Source organism: Epargyreus clarus, unplaced genomic scaffold (assembly GCF_041222505.1).
Source record: "Epargyreus clarus isolate Ecla_fem2 unplaced genomic scaffold, WU_Ecla_fem_2.2 ptg000018l, whole genome shotgun sequence".
Lineage (NCBI taxonomy): Eukaryota > Metazoa > Arthropoda > Insecta > Lepidoptera > Hesperiidae > Epargyreus > Epargyreus clarus.
Window position 1 is genome coordinate 13458959 of NW_027332226.1, and position 15898 is coordinate 13474856.

The 15898-nt window shown below is 35.1% G+C and overlaps 1 protein-coding gene across 3 annotated transcripts in view; it reads left to right on the top strand.

Moving 5' to 3' along the window:
- The window catches only part of LOC140749966 (ATP-binding cassette subfamily G member 4), a 46620-nt gene extending 31896 nt beyond the window's left edge, over positions 1-14724 (top strand). For all 3 annotated transcript variants that reach the window (XM_073083238.1, XM_073083239.1, XM_073083237.1), the window contains 10 exons: positions 1566-1755; positions 2213-2537; positions 3527-3668; positions 6321-6532; positions 8761-8918; positions 10302-10470; positions 10846-10946; positions 11468-11623; positions 12194-12379; positions 12877-14724. In XM_073083238.1, the coding sequence (XP_072939339.1) occupies positions 1566-1755; positions 2213-2537; positions 3527-3668; positions 6321-6532; positions 8761-8918; positions 10302-10470; positions 10846-10946; positions 11468-11623; positions 12194-12379; positions 12877-13035 (1798 nt within the window). In that variant the 3' untranslated portion in view covers positions 13036-14724. The remainder of the gene's footprint in view (positions 1-1565; positions 1756-2212; positions 2538-3526; positions 3669-6320; positions 6533-8760; positions 8919-10301; positions 10471-10845; positions 10947-11467; positions 11624-12193; positions 12380-12876) is intronic.
- Positions 14725-15898: the final 1174 nt, after the last annotated feature.

The following is a 15898-nucleotide window of genomic DNA, read 5'->3' on the forward strand; positions in this document are numbered from 1 at the left end:
CCTTGCAATTCGTTCGTGCTATGTATTTAGGTACATATAAAACTATGCGTGAAATGATTTCGTTCCGATAGACAATTTTTGCACTTTAATTTTACCAAGTTTGCTTCTTATATATTTTATGTTGAATTTGAATGTAATTATTATAGTTCAAAAACTAAAAAACACGGTAAAATCGCATTTGCATTCTGATGAGGAGTATGGGATAAAATTATTAAAGCCGTGTATGTGTGTCCTCGGTTCTTGATAATTGTTCAAAATTTTAAAATAATGGGACCGTTCGAAGTGGGTAAAAATCGAGTTCAAAGATTCCGTTACATACATACATACCAGTCAAGCTAATAAAAGCGCGGTAAAAAGCAATGATAGTCAGTGGTTGAAACTCGACCTACCATTCGCGAAGGCTAAGGTTCGAATCCCAGGTTCTACCTGAAGTCGAACGCTGATGCATTGCCATTCTTGAGGACTAATTTATGTTAGTCAGCCGTACATCCAAACCTTTCTAATGAAGTACAAGAACTCCTTTTCGCTAGATATAGAGCGGTGGTACGGTCCAACCGTAGTGGTTCTACAACTTTTAAATATAATTGTGTCAATGTCTTCTTGGTGAAGTATCATGAAATAATCGGCTTTAAGAACTTTTTAAGGAAATTATTTTTTTAATCAACATTCAATAATACCGAATTCATAGTACCTGATGTATAATATAGTGTAAATATTTACATTGTATTATAAGTATTAGTTTTTTCTTTCTAAAAAGAGATATATATGTGTTTTTTATTATCCAAATTTATTCAAAATTAATTATTAATTTAAGCAAAATATTTTTACCATTATGGGGTTTAATATCTTTGTTATTGTCCTTTTTGAAGTATATACCTAAATATGTATGAGAAAAGTGAAGTAGTCGATTGTTTTTCAAAATTAAAAATATTCCGGTATGTTACATTATAAATATATATGTTACAATTAATTATTCTGTCTTAACCCTATTTAAAATTTAATTTAATTATTAAAACTAGTTCTTGATTAAAAATATACCAAGCGTGGAGATTTTGTTATAAGCATAATTTTGCATAAATTAAAATAAATTATCTATATCTTGTTAATTAATTTATAGTCTATAATTTTCTTGAAGTATGGATAGAGAATTATTACACATAATTAAATCAAATCTTATATTATCAAGTTTGTAGATACAAAGAAACAAACAAACACACATACAGACTTTGGGATGGTAGAATCTTCCGTGAATTAAATGTGGCGCCAAATGTAAACAATGCTGGCAATCGTTAAGTGTTGCTGTGTTCTTGTTTGAAGAGTGTGTTACTACAGAACACACGAAGAGTTCCAAATTAGTCAGGGGTAGCAACACAACTGGCCGACCTTTACTGATGGACTTTATTGTATGTAGAAGGACTTCTGCATTATTAGCAATCATATGAAGTAATACTGAAAAAAAGCACCATGGTCATTGCTTATTATCAGATGGACTATTCGTTCGCTTCATTAACATCATAGAGAAAAATGACATATTTATTGACCTAACGAGTCCAACTTGTCGCCAGGACGTCAGGCATGGAAGGCAGCATCACAGTGAACGGCATGGAGCGGAACCTCTCGAGCTTCCGCAAGCTCTCCTGCTACATCATGCAAGACAACCAGCTCCACGGCAACCTGACTGTGGAAGAGGCCATGGCGGTGGCGACAGCACTCAAGCTGCCCAGCGCCACCACCAGAGCGGATAAGGAGGAAGTGGTGAGTTTGAATACTTTGAACATCATGTATACAATAGGCTCTTACCCTTTTTATGTTCTTTTCTTCGATACCGGTTTTACCTTGTAGCGTTGGGCTGGAGGATCTCCATAATTTTACAGTTCCATTGCAAGTTAGTAAATGCCTAGGACTGTTGCGTAGGATTGTTGCATGGATTTCATCAATACTACATATATATTATATACCTTTTAAAATTGATGTACAGTTATTGTATGCTTGTTGCATATTAGCCACTTTAGTTTAGAGATAATCCATCTGAGAATGACCTTAGGTTGGACATTCGGTTTATTTAGACTCGGAGACAAATGTTTATGGATGGTAGCGCTGCGCGCTTGTTTGTTGCTCCAAAAAGCAATTATAACAAGTATGGTGGCTATTCGTTGTGAAAACCAATTTTCACGCACATCCAAGGTCACAAAGCTTTTCCCTTTCATTACAGATCCACGAGATCCTCGAAACCCTGGGCCTGTCAGAGCACCACAAGACGATGACGTCAAACCTCTCGGGTGGTCAGAAGAAGCGGCTCTCCATCGCCCTAGAGTTGGTGAACAATCCGCCCATCATGTTCTTCGACGAGCCCACCTCCGGTCTGGATAGCTCCTCCTGCTTCCAGTGTATATCGCTCCTGAAGACCCTGGCACGAGGTGGCAGGACCATCATCTGCACGATCCACCAGCCGTCGGCCAGGCTGTTCGAGATGTTCGACCATCTGTATACGTTGGCTGATGGGCAATGCGTGTACCAGGGAAGCACGGGGAGACTAGGTATGTGGTTATTTGATAATTTTAAGACAGTTTCACTAGTCTAAATTTCCTTATTGTACTATTCAGTAGTAGGCAAAAAGAGGCGATATGTTCAAGACTAGACCAATGAGAATAATTTTAAGTTCCACCCAGAAATCACAATTCACGAGCTCTTTCTTAATAAGTATAAGCGAATTTTCCATAATTACCTTCATATTTACATGAAAATATGTAATGGAGAATATCACTAACTTCATTTTGTATTGAAATATTCAAATCACATTTGTGCAGCTAAATAATAATACGAATTGATAACGTATCAAAAGGAAAGACGCATCTTTTTAATATCGGCGTATTTATATTGATGCCAACGGTTCATGAACTGCGAAATTGATAAATTTATTTACATATACATTGCTAAAATTATATTTATATATTGCGATATTTATCTCAAAGCCATGCGTTTTGTAAACATACTTTATTATTTTTATGTAATTAAATTTTTATGTTATTTTTATGTAAATAAGTAGTAGATTTTAAATATTTTATCTATTAATCCACATAATTTACTTGGCCAAGAGCGAGATGTGAATGAATGAATGTGTAAATGTATAAGAGCAGTCATTCACAAAGCACATACCGCATTACACGAAGTTGCGGCATTTAATATTTTATGTATTAAGGTTAAGAGTTACAGAGTTTAAATGTAAAATATATGAGATTTTGAAAATAAACCGAGGGTGGATATTGGTTCTCAACCCCATCACGAAATGTGAGTAACAAAGTGACTATGAGTTGTAGATGAAATTCCCTCCATCAGTCCTTAGCTGTAATGTTAGTTTTAAATTTAAAATACAATTCAAGGAACTCATTTTTTGAATTTTTTTATTTATTTTTTAATATGGCTATGTCGATCAATGCGATATACTTCTTAGTTATTTTGTGAAATGTTTTATTAAAAAAAAACTGTCAGTTAACACGATAACTATACAAGTTAAGTTTTTTTACAGTGGAGTGGCTGGGCAGCCTGAGCCTGCAGTGTCCGTCGTACCACAACCCGGCGTCGTTCATCATCGAGGTGTCGTGCGGCGAGTACGGCGACAACACCGGCAAGCTCGTGCGCGCCATCGACAACGGGAAACACGACATCAGGTATGAATTATACTTTGTTTGTAGCATTTTTTTATAATATAGCAGTAGCAAACGAGCATGTAGTCCACCTGATGGTAAGTGGCTCCTGCCGCCCATGGACATCTGTAATCAACCTCAGCTAGGATTAGATATAGATATCCCTACCTGAGGTCTAGATATGTCTCCTTTCCCACAGCTTTATAACCAGGAACACATCAGCTTTTGACACTGCTGTTATGAGGCAGCAATAGGTGTGGCGGTGGTGCTACCGGAGTCGAACCAGAAAGGGCTCTACCACCATTTCTTTGAAATGTTTCCATATGATACTTTTTTCATCCATGTGGCAAATAATGTAATAATTAACGATGGCCTTATAACAATAGTCAAGTGGTGCTGTCTTCTAATTTGACAGGTTAACACTTATATAAGAGTTCTTACCCTGCTGAAGAACTAAGATATCGAGTTAATCATAGATGTGTTTGCCAGCATCCTCACTCTTCCATCGAAATGCAAGAACTGTTGACGTTAGGAATAAGTGTGACGGCAGTACCTAGCTGGTTGGATCACACTGGTTCGATCTCCACATGTATAGCATGCTGGTTTGCACCTTTATAGGAATATACGTTGACGTTAGAAGCCTAACACAAACATATTAGACCAACAATATTAGTGAAGTCAACAGGAAACTGCTACGACTCAAACAATTAGCCATCTTATTGGTAACACTTAAAGTATAAAATGATACTCCACGCACCACTTTATTCCTATCAAAGGCAAATATAATATTATCGGTAGGAATAGGTAATGAGGCGTCGTTATCGCATATGTTAAGTCGGTTGTAGGTCAGCTAATGGACAATTAATTGCATATAAATGTATATGTAAAAATTATTAACAGATTTTCCTCACGTGTTCTTCTATTGTATTTGGGTGTACGGATTGTTAGATTTCTTGACTTGCCTTGATAATTCGTATGTATGCTGGTCCAATTTTGTAACTGTGTTTTAAGCAGTTAATCCTAACCAATTCACATAAAACAACAGTGATAGTCTAGTGGTTAAGAAACTCGACCTGTCAATCGAGGGGGCAGAGGTTCAAATTGCAGGCACGCCTGGCACCTCTGATTTTTCAATTTTATGTGCATATTACAAATTACTTATCACTTGCCTAAACAGTGAAGGAAAACATCGTGACTACACACCAATATGCGCTTGGCCAGTGCGGTGGACTATGGCCTAATCCTTCTCATTCTGAGAGGAGACCCTTGCCCACCAGTGGGACAATAATGGGTTGATGATGATGATGATGATGATGATGATTCAGATAAAATGGTGCATACACGTTTGTATGACAAGAAACGATTACATTAGATTGAGTTCAGTTTAAATCCTATACTCTCCAACTCCAGCGCACCAATATTTTTATGTATCCCCATGATATGGGTTTTAAACGAATGGGTTTTCAGAATAGAATACGATACTAAAAGCCTTATATTTAAAAATATTTTTGATATAAACTAATTTCTTATATTGCCCATAAATATCAGCATAATAAACATTCCTTAAATAGTAGCAGCAGTTAAATGCTATGGATTCCAACAAAACGCTCAAAATGAGAATAAAAATCTTATTTTTTTCATGTAAAATTTACAAGATCATCAGACCAATATGGTTGTAGCTAAGCTATGTGAGTAGCAGTGGCCAGATAATATGATGATGATGAATTATGTTATTTTATGAACGCAAGTGTGCATGTTTCCTCATGATGTTTTTTCCTTTACCGTTTAAGCAAGTGAACATTAATTTCTTATACGTATATACATTTTAAAAATCTGAGGTCTATGTTCTTAGAGGTGCCTGGTATTCGAACCTTGGCCCTCCCGATTGAACGGTCAGATTTTTAACCACTAAGCTAAGACAAGTGCTACCTATTTATCCCTACCTATTTATATCATAGCTATTAGAGAAAACTAAGTATCTGATATATCTGAATGAAATGCGATCATGAGATTGTTGCATGCGTAACACGATTATGTTATCTGAGTTAGAGGTTAGGGGAGTTGCATATTATATTAGCTCAATGATAGATAGGGATTATCTTGTGCGTTTGTCGCGGATATATCTGGATTTAACGCGAAGGTGGTAGATCTCTCCATGAGTAGGGTGGAGGCCATAATCAAACTATTCACAGACTAAGAATGTCTATGTTGGCAATCTTATTTCATGATGTCCAAGCGTGGATTAGTAGACTTCGCTTTAAGGTTATAACGAAAAATTTGATCGAGGTGTAGCCTTCCTAAGTTGTTTTCCTACATTTTCAAAGGGATTAAACATCGTAGATGCTTTCTTCGTATGCCTGTCACAATGTATGTATGTAAGGCAGATACGTAAACCAGGCTTTCAGACTCAGTCCTTAACGGTAGCAACGCACGTGTGGTCAACCTCAAGCTTAGTTTATGGTTATGATGTCATTGTATCACCATTTCTAAGTATAAGTTGGGTGGAAACATTAATTTAATGCGTGAAAACTATGAATGAATGAAATATAAACTTGACACACACCTCTCTCACTCTGTACCTCCATACTCAACGACTTTTTACTGGCGGTCTCAATCCAAACAGTTACAATTAGGAAACTATTAATTCGTAAAATCAAATGTCAATTTATTTTTCAGAAACGGCATGCCATTCCCGAAGTCAGCGGAGTTCAACAATAAGAAGGACATGGACGCGTCCCTTAAGGCGACCAACGAGTGGAACAAGAACGACCTCGCGCAAGTGCAGGAGAAGTACAACGGCGATGGAGTGCCAAACGGAGCCAACGGGACCAGTAACTTGCAAAACGGGATATTGCAGTACGCTGCTAATGAAATCGCTAAGGGGAAAGGTGAGAATAATCTTTGGTTTTATTGAAGTCAGAAACGTCAATATTAAAAGTGCTACAAACCGCAAAAATCTAAAGCAGTGCCAAGGGGACCAGCAACCTTCAGAACGGGATATTGCAGTATGCTGCTAACGAAATCGCTCAGGGGAAAAGTGAGAAAAGTCTTTTCTTTCATTGACTAAAAACAAACGTCGGATCTAAGTGCTACATAAAGTAAAGTGCTACAATAGCATCGACCTCGGCCACGTGCAGGAGAAGTACAACTGCGACGGAGTGCCAAACGGTGCCAACGGGACCAGTAAATTGCAGAACGGGATACTGCAGTACGCTGCTAACGAAATCGCTAAGGGGAAAGGTAAGAATAGTCTTTTGGTTTCATAAGCATCAAAATGGTCATATCATAAGCGCTACAAACCGCCAAAAAGTGACAATGTGTGCCCAACGGTGCCAACGGGACCAGCAACTTGCAGAACGGCATTCTGCAGTACGCTGCTAATAAAACAGCTAAGGTGAAAGGTGATAATTATAATGTCTATTTTGGCCGTAAAAGTGCTTCGAAATCTGTTAAAATTGCGGAAAAATGTCCTTGAAAAAGTGTGACAAGCAAGATAGGTAGCCCCCCAATGTATAAAAGTTTTATTAGTTATTCATACAACATTTACAGTTGAAACGACTAGTAATGGTAGAGGTGCTGTCCACATGGTCGCAATTCTTTTTACATTCCACTGCTGGGCACTACTCTGCTAAGCCTTGGAACATACCATCGTGCTGTTTTAATTTTTATTTTATAAATATTTCGAATGTTACTTGTTCACGTTTTACAATTGAATTTTACAATCGTAAAGTGAAACGTTACGTAGGAAAATATTTATTAATAAAATGTAATATAATAAATATATTATTTATCTATCGAACCCGGCTATGCAAACAGGAAGTTATCTAGTTAGCTAGCCACCTTTGAACCCAGATAGTGTGACATGCGCAGATTGGCGATCTAATGTTCTGTATCGTGAATGTGGTCTGTCCTTACTATACTTTTGCCCTGTAATCATTTTGCTGACTTGGCTGAAGGGTTCCTTCAGCCAGACAGTGTGGAATGGCCCTTGTATTTTCTAGTGACCTTAATGGGTTTGATAGGTTATGTTGGCGCCACTTTGCTTTTAATACCGTAGTAGTAATTTTATGTAGTATATAAATATAGCCTGTAACACGTCAATACAAGAACACCCATTGTCGTGGGTGCCATGGGCACTCACATAGATATGTAAAATAGAGTTCATGTATCAATATGTACTCGCGCAAGTAGTGAAACTATTACAGAACAATTAATGATTGTGATTACAAAATGATTGCTACAATATAATATGACACACACAACAAAAAATAAAACTTTCTGCATAACTTGCAATTTGTCCTGACCAACTTCATGGTGTTGATTTTTAACTGTTGAATTCGTAAAAAAAACCTCATCATTATTCTTAAAATAACTTTAAATAATGATGTAAATACAAACAAAGACGCACGCGAATTGCTAGTAATAAATATGATCATCTGTCAGAATAACCTCCTTTGTTAAACGTGTATGTACTTCACTATATGTCTACTTGGTCTTTGAACCTTGACTCTCATTGTTGTGGCACTGAGTAATTCATTGTATTGAAATACTTTGTTTTCTTCTTCTTTGTCTAATATTATTCTTGAATGTCTAACTGTATTTTCATTTCCAAATTTAAAATTGTTTATCATTAGAATTCGTGGTATTGTAAATATTTAATACGATGGTTAAAATGTCTAAACACAATATCGGTACTGTATATTAATGAGGAGTTCCCTTAACCGATGCCCATTTATCATCTGACCACATTGACTAACTAACTTAAAAATATCAAATGTACTAAATTAGGGAAGGAATGTCTGAAGAAAAATATATATGAATATATTAGATTCCATAGCAAGAAAACACTTTATTTTAAGCATATTAATTAGAAAACATTTTTATTGGCGATCTAATAATAATTTAGATATGGACACATGAGCGTACATGGATGTACGCAAGTATCTAGATGTTCTTAGCCTATGGGCGTGGACACAAAATAGACATCTAAGATCTTTTAAAATAATTTTTAACATCGTTTTTAAAATCCTTTAGATGTGTTACCGAGGATTGAACTCGAGATGCCACGTTAATTTGTAATATTGTTGTTTTCATTTTCATCTATTCCATTCCTCAGGAGAGCCTCTGGTGGTGCAAATGGACACAGAGAAGCAAGATAACGCTGAAGTAGCGCTTCTTGGTACCGACGGCTCCCCGAGGCGATACGCCACCTCCGAGCTGAAGCAGTTCTGGGTGGTGCTGAAGAGGACCTTGTTGTTCAGCAGGCGAGATTGGGTGAGTTGACTGGTTCATTCATATGTTCATTCATCAAACCTAAAAAGAGGGTAGGTGGTAGAACCCTTTGTGGTTCGACTCCGGCGGCACCACCGCCACACCTATTTCTACCTAATAACAGCAGTGTTAGGCGCTGCTGTGTTCCGGTTTGAAGGGTGTGGTAAGGGAGACAGACTTTTCCGAGGCGTTCCATCTTAGTCCTCAGGGGTAGCGGCGCATCTGTGGCCGACCTCAGGTAGGAATATCAAATCCTATCTGGGATTGATTACAAATGTCCATGGGCGGCAGTAGCCACTTACCATCACGTGGACTGCAAGCTCGTCTGCTACTCTGATATTATAAAAAAAAAAAAAAAAAAAGGGTTTTGTTGTAATTTTCTTTTCAATTGGGCGTGTTGGTATAGTCCGCGTAAAACTGCTAGTCGGCTCTGAATATACAAATAAATTGCGCCGTCATAGCAAATAGTATGACTACACCTACTCGCAACAACTTCAGAGCGGACTAGAAGTTTGGCGCGGACTATACCTGAAATAGATGAACGATTGGTAGTCAGGTACTGCTTTCTATCTTCTAGATAAAATGGTGTAAATGTCGAAAATTGGACCAGGGTGAGCGAAAATATGCTTCCATATCATACCGCCAAAACAAATAAATTGGTCTTTAGATAAATTCAATGTTAATAGCGTGCTGTAAATTAAATTATTACATAGACGATAGACGCTTAAAAAAGTGCGACATTTTTTAAAAGGTAAACCTGTTAAATTTTATGTGATAATTTATCCAAGGATAAATCTTGTAAAGTTGTGGTAGATTTCACTCTCTTTGCATGTTAAACCGGTATTATGACTCGTGCGTCACGCGGATCGAATTTACGCGCAATTATCACGTCGGATTTGATTTTTGTTTTTGTAGATTTCTACTTTTTATTTATAATATGAAGTAGTAATGAAACTTGCAGTTTGCTGATGAAAAGTATTACTTTTTCCATACATAGTTTTTTGCGCTGCATTTCTTCTAGAGAAACATATTTGGAAGCGATTGTAGCTAGTTGACATTCAGAAAAAAATATAGAGGCATACATTTTGATCACATCTTTTATCACATTTGTAGTAGACTCGTACCTGAAGTTGCTTCTCTATAAAATTCGATACTAAACACTGCTAGTATAATTCTGTAATAACGCAAATAAGACCAAACTCGGGTGGAATACCAATCCTATCCGAAGTGTATTTCAAATAACTCTTGCTACTTAATATCATTAAATAAAACACAATTGGAGAAAAATAATTTTCATACATTCATACGTACACTCATTCATTCACTCAACCATTCATTCTTATATTCAGAATTGTTTTTATATATTTTTTATTCGTTCCTCTCCAGACCTTGATGTACCTGCGTCTGTTCGCCCACATCCTGGTGGGTTTCCTGATCGGCGCCCTCTACTACGACATCGGCAACGACGGCTCCAAGGTGCTCTCCAACCTCGGCTTCCTGTTCTTCAACATGCTCTTCCTCATGTACACCTCGATGACCATCACTATACTTAGTTGTGAGTATTGCACTTTAATATTTAATAAAGAACTTCGATGACCATCACTATTCTTAGCTGTGAGTATAGGTGTTCAGTTTGGTATCGTTCAAAGATGACTGTTGGCTGGTAATCGCATAAAAAGTGGGAGGGAAAAAATCCTAGAAGTTATTCAAGTGTTAAAGAAACATATTTTTTGAAATTGGTTAAATAGTACATAACCCATGTCATCAAAAATAAGAAAAGTATATATCTTTAACACCCTTTGATGCTTATGAAATACTTGAGGGACCTCTTCAACTGGTGTCTACCCTAAAATATTGTGTATGGGCTAAAACGTCTATCCATTCAATTCTATATGTCGTGTCAAATTGTAATGTAATATGTATGTTGCAGTCCCTCTGGAAATGCCGGTGCTAATAAAGGAACACTTCAACCGTTGGTACTCGCTGCGATCCTACTATCTTGCCATTACCGTCTCAGATATACCATTCCAGGTAAGTCGTTTTGCAATAATTAACGATTGCTTAGTTCTGTACTGTGCGATGAAAGAAGTGGAACAATTTTATTGATATTCATTTTACATGTTCATAAGTACGGAATCAATATGAGCTTTTATTATTAGAACAATATTTTTGAAGAAATGCTATTATTATAAATTTAAATAATTATGAATACACAAGACGATAGTTTCAAGTTTAATCTAGCTTAGCTTTTATTTTAATCTAGATTAATTTATAAAAATGTGATTGTTGAACGAATGAATAAAGCTGTGAGTAATGTCAGAATTCTTGATAAATTTTTTTTATACACAAAAAACATATCAATACAGAAGAGGTAGAAATGATGTACTGAATTCAATGGAAATATATTTTATTCGAATATCGAAGGCAATCTATTTGTATATTTGTTTTATTTGTATATTTATTTATTTGTATACGCCAACGGCGGCACTTGTAAATTGTGTTACAATATTTTATTACTACTATGAGTTATTTACCGTTTTGGTGTTCCCCAGGCGATATTCTGCATCATCTACGTGGTGATAGTGTATCTGCTGACGTCGCAGCCGCTGGAGTGGTTCCGCTTCTCGATGTTCTTGTCGTCCTGCCTGCTCATCTCCTTCGTGGCGCAGAGCGTCGGCCTGGTGGTCGGTGCCGCTATGAATGTGCAGGTTAGATGTCATTTGAAACTATATCTAATCATACTAACCGTATATTAAGACTAGCTTTGTGTGAACCGTTTTGTTCAATTTAACTGCAGCAATGTTCTGATTTGATAGTCATGTTTAGTAGTATTATTAAATATTTCTTTTTTTTCTTTCATGACAATCGCTTATGTAGTTAAATAGTGAAAATATAGTAAAAAACAAACAAGCTCACAATAATATTGGTTAGGATGAATAGTGGAGTCTAGGTCGGGCTCTGCGTTATTTTTTGCTGGTAACCTAGGTGGGTCACACTCTAAGGAATATAATTCTACACGCGTAAATTAAATAAAGAAGTTACGTCTCAATAAAAGAAGAATTATAATTTATCTGTTTCGATTTCACTACAACTGTCAAATCTTTGTAATCGAAGCTCGTTAGTTGTTTTAGTTTTATTAATAAAATAATTAAATGAGGTAAATTAAAAAATATATTTTTGTAGTAAACTTTGCTACAATTCTCGTGTTTTTTGAATATATCTTATATATTTTTTGGAATGTTATGCCTTTAACTAATTATCTATCTTCCCTTCCTCAGAACGGCGTGTTCCTAGCGCCGGTGATGTCGGTGCCGTTCCTGCTGTTCAGCGGGTTCTTCGTGTCGTTCAAGGCGATCCCGGTGTACCTGCGCTGGATCACGTACGTGTCGTACATCCGCTACGGCTTCGAGGGCACCGCGCTCGCTACGTACTCGTTCAATCGTACCAAGCTGCAATGTCATCAGGTATGTCTCGTTTATCATTAGTTTATAGCTTTTTTTTACAGCTAGAAACAATTTTAATCTATCCTTCAAGAGCGGTAGATACTTTTTTCAAAATAAAAGGTATCACCATGTTACATGTCTTTGTATTCTGGTGCGTAAAGAAGAAACATAAATAAGAGTCAATATTCCAACTGAATGTAACGCTTATTTGCATTTTTGGATTTTTTACGCTTACGTTAAAAATATTAGTGGTCAATCAGATGTTTCCAAAACCTTTTTTTATCCATTTTACTAGTGATCACACACGTTCCGGTAACATTTTGGAACATAGACTCGTCTTTCAGAGAGATTTGCGGAAACGTTGTATGTATAATGTTTAAAAAAACATAGTAATTTGTATAAGCCCACTTTATTGTGTCGATTTTGTAAAGAACACTCATTAATATCCGAAATGCCTCTAAAGGATATAACTTTAAAACCTTATAAATATATATATATATTTGTTTTTTTTTAACCAGACGTATTGCCACTTCAAGTACCCAGAGACGACTCTGGAAGAGCTGGACATGTTGGACGCCGATTTCACACTGGACATCGCGGCTTTATGCCTAATATTCGTGGTGTTACGTCTCTCTGCCTTCCTATTCCTCCGCTGGAAGCTGCGCTCCACCAGATAAGCGATAGATAATTATAAATAAATATTATATTAGGTATGTAACGTAGTGCCGTTGGACTTTGTCGGCTTGTGGCGTAATATGTACGTAAGTAACGGTTGAAACGGTTCTTGAAGTGTGTCAGGTACGGGATTGGTATATTATTGGCAAGTTGTCAGAATTTGCGAAATGCTTAAATAAATTTTTCCCGATTGATAATTTAAAGGCATAAGGAGTTTCGAATATGTAGCACTATGACTGCCAAAGGTACTAGATGCTACAAGGTACATATGAGATAGATTTACAGTTACACAAACTTTACCTTACTGCCCATTGCCTACTATCGTTTGAGAAAATGGTAGACTTAGCGAATAAATAGTAGCCGATTCAGTGCGTAGTACGTTCGCTACGTGCGTCTTTGAGTACGTGAAATAGAAAATATTATATAAAATATTGAAATAGAGACGTGAAATAGAGAATATTATATTAAATAATGTAAAAATAAAATCGTGCTAAAATGTCTTATCGATTAATCATTTGGTTGATAAAACTAGAAATATTGTTTAAACTAAAATTATTTTACCTTTCCGTAAATGCTTCAAATTCTGCTATGTAATTATAGTCGGACAGCTCACAAAGATCCAACGTGCACTGCAAAGTTGTTGAACCTCTGTTGCTCAAAGCCGGTAGATTTTTTCATTGACGAAGTAGATCGATAGACTCCTAACGATAGACATACACTTATGTACGATACACTAACATAATCCTCTTCAGTAACGTTTTTATTCATCTTTATAATTGTGCATATTAAATTAAAATAAATAATTAAATTAAAAAAAAAAACACTAATAAGAAAATAAATAAATAATAAATTTCATGAGTATTTTTAAATCTGTTTTAAGTCTACATTTACACTGGCTGTTCAGCGTACAATCCTCTGTCCAATTGTCGGACATATTTGTAAAAATAAGTATTACCTATTAGGAGTCTATACGGCTAATTCGTCTAAGGATTTGTGTTAAAATGTAATTTAAAACTGTGGTAAGAGCGACGGGGTTCCAATAGATTGCATTAGTTAGCTAGAGTGTTAAGCGAGTTATTGTGATAAGAGGGTGTATAATATGTTCGAATATAGGAGATATTATTGTGCCCGAATGGTTCTTATGCCCAAAAAGTACTTTTTAAGATTATCTTCGTTCAACACACAAACAATTTGGTGGTTTTCAGTGAGGTTCAATAAGAAACGAATTTGATTGTATCTTTGGCGTAGTAACATATGTCACGTCGGGTCAAAAACTACATTCACGGATAAAAGTATACATTAAAGTATACATTGAAGTAAAGAAAACTATTATAATATTGGGTAAAATAGTAATAGTAGTAATATACGTCATACGCAATGGTATAATCCTTTTCTGAATCTTTTATTATATACTTAAGAATAAAATAGTTTGTATGATTTCATTTTTGCAGTGATTTTTTATATGATACGGCAAATTCATACTATGTTGCTTGAGAAAATTATAATTGTCTACCATTGTAACCCTTTTTGACCGGATGTGTTTGGCCTGACGAACATTTGTTGATATGAACTGAGTTATTTTCAGCTTGAAATAAAAGTGCCTTATCGTTTTTTGGATTTTGATTTGCTGATAATTTGTGTAAAGCAAAGTGTGATAAATTGTAATTTGAAAAGTGGGGATTGGATTTTTTTAATAAATATAAGAGATTTTATGTCTATATTGAGCGAACTCCTTGTTTATTTATTTAAAATTAAATATGTTTCTTTATATACAATTAAGAGATACAACTATATGACACATAAACATATATAATATTATAAACATCCAAAAAGGCCTTATTTTTTGTGAACGCTTCATAAAAGTAAAATTATTAAACTTTGTACTTATAATCTCTATGATTATTATTCAAGGGTATTATTCAAAAAAGTTTTAGGAAAATCTAAGATTTGAGATATAAATATAATTATTTATTTTACAAATTTTGTATATATGCTTAAGTCTTTTTGGCAAAATCAAAATAAAATTGCCAAAGAATTACAATTTAGTACAAATTTAATTTTTCAAAAAATATTACTTTTCATTTTTTTTTATGAACTGTTAAAATGATGAAAATAAAATCACACTGATCAGATACAAAATATTTTCTTTCAAATTTTGGTTCCGCTAAACAGACATACAAAGAATATTTTATACATATGTGTGTTATTATAATATTTATTATAGTAAGATCTGATGCAGTTCAGTGATGCATTTAGACTGAACGATCGAACTATTGACTTTAAAAAGCGTGAGTTTACCTATGTACTCACTAAGAAGTAATACTTCTTTTACTTATTAAAAAAAAAAGAATTGTGCATCTATATCAATAACACTACTTGCACGTGTGTACTTATAACATGTCATGTTACATGTACACACCTGTGCAAGTATTGAAGCTATGTATTATAAAACAAAAAAATATATTAAAAAAATGTGATTGGTACATAATGATACCATACCACGCCTAAACTAATGTACCTTACGTTACGTTGAGTTATCGTGTCATTTATCTAAATAATAAAATTTGCTGTAAAACTCTTAAAGGGATTGTTTTTACGGTCTAAACTTGCCTTCACTGTGCCGAGCGCTCATTCCAAGACGATTACAGGGCCCATTATTTCATACGAAATAAATTTATATATTTTATCATAATGCTATAATTATTTTAAACATAATTCATCGTGCTTTAGACCGATTGACAATGTTTTTTTATATATAATAATCTATCTTATTATATTTTAATATATACTTATATCTTAATATATACCTGTTATTTAAGAATATTTAACGTAATAAAACAGAAATAAAAATCCGTCAATTTAATA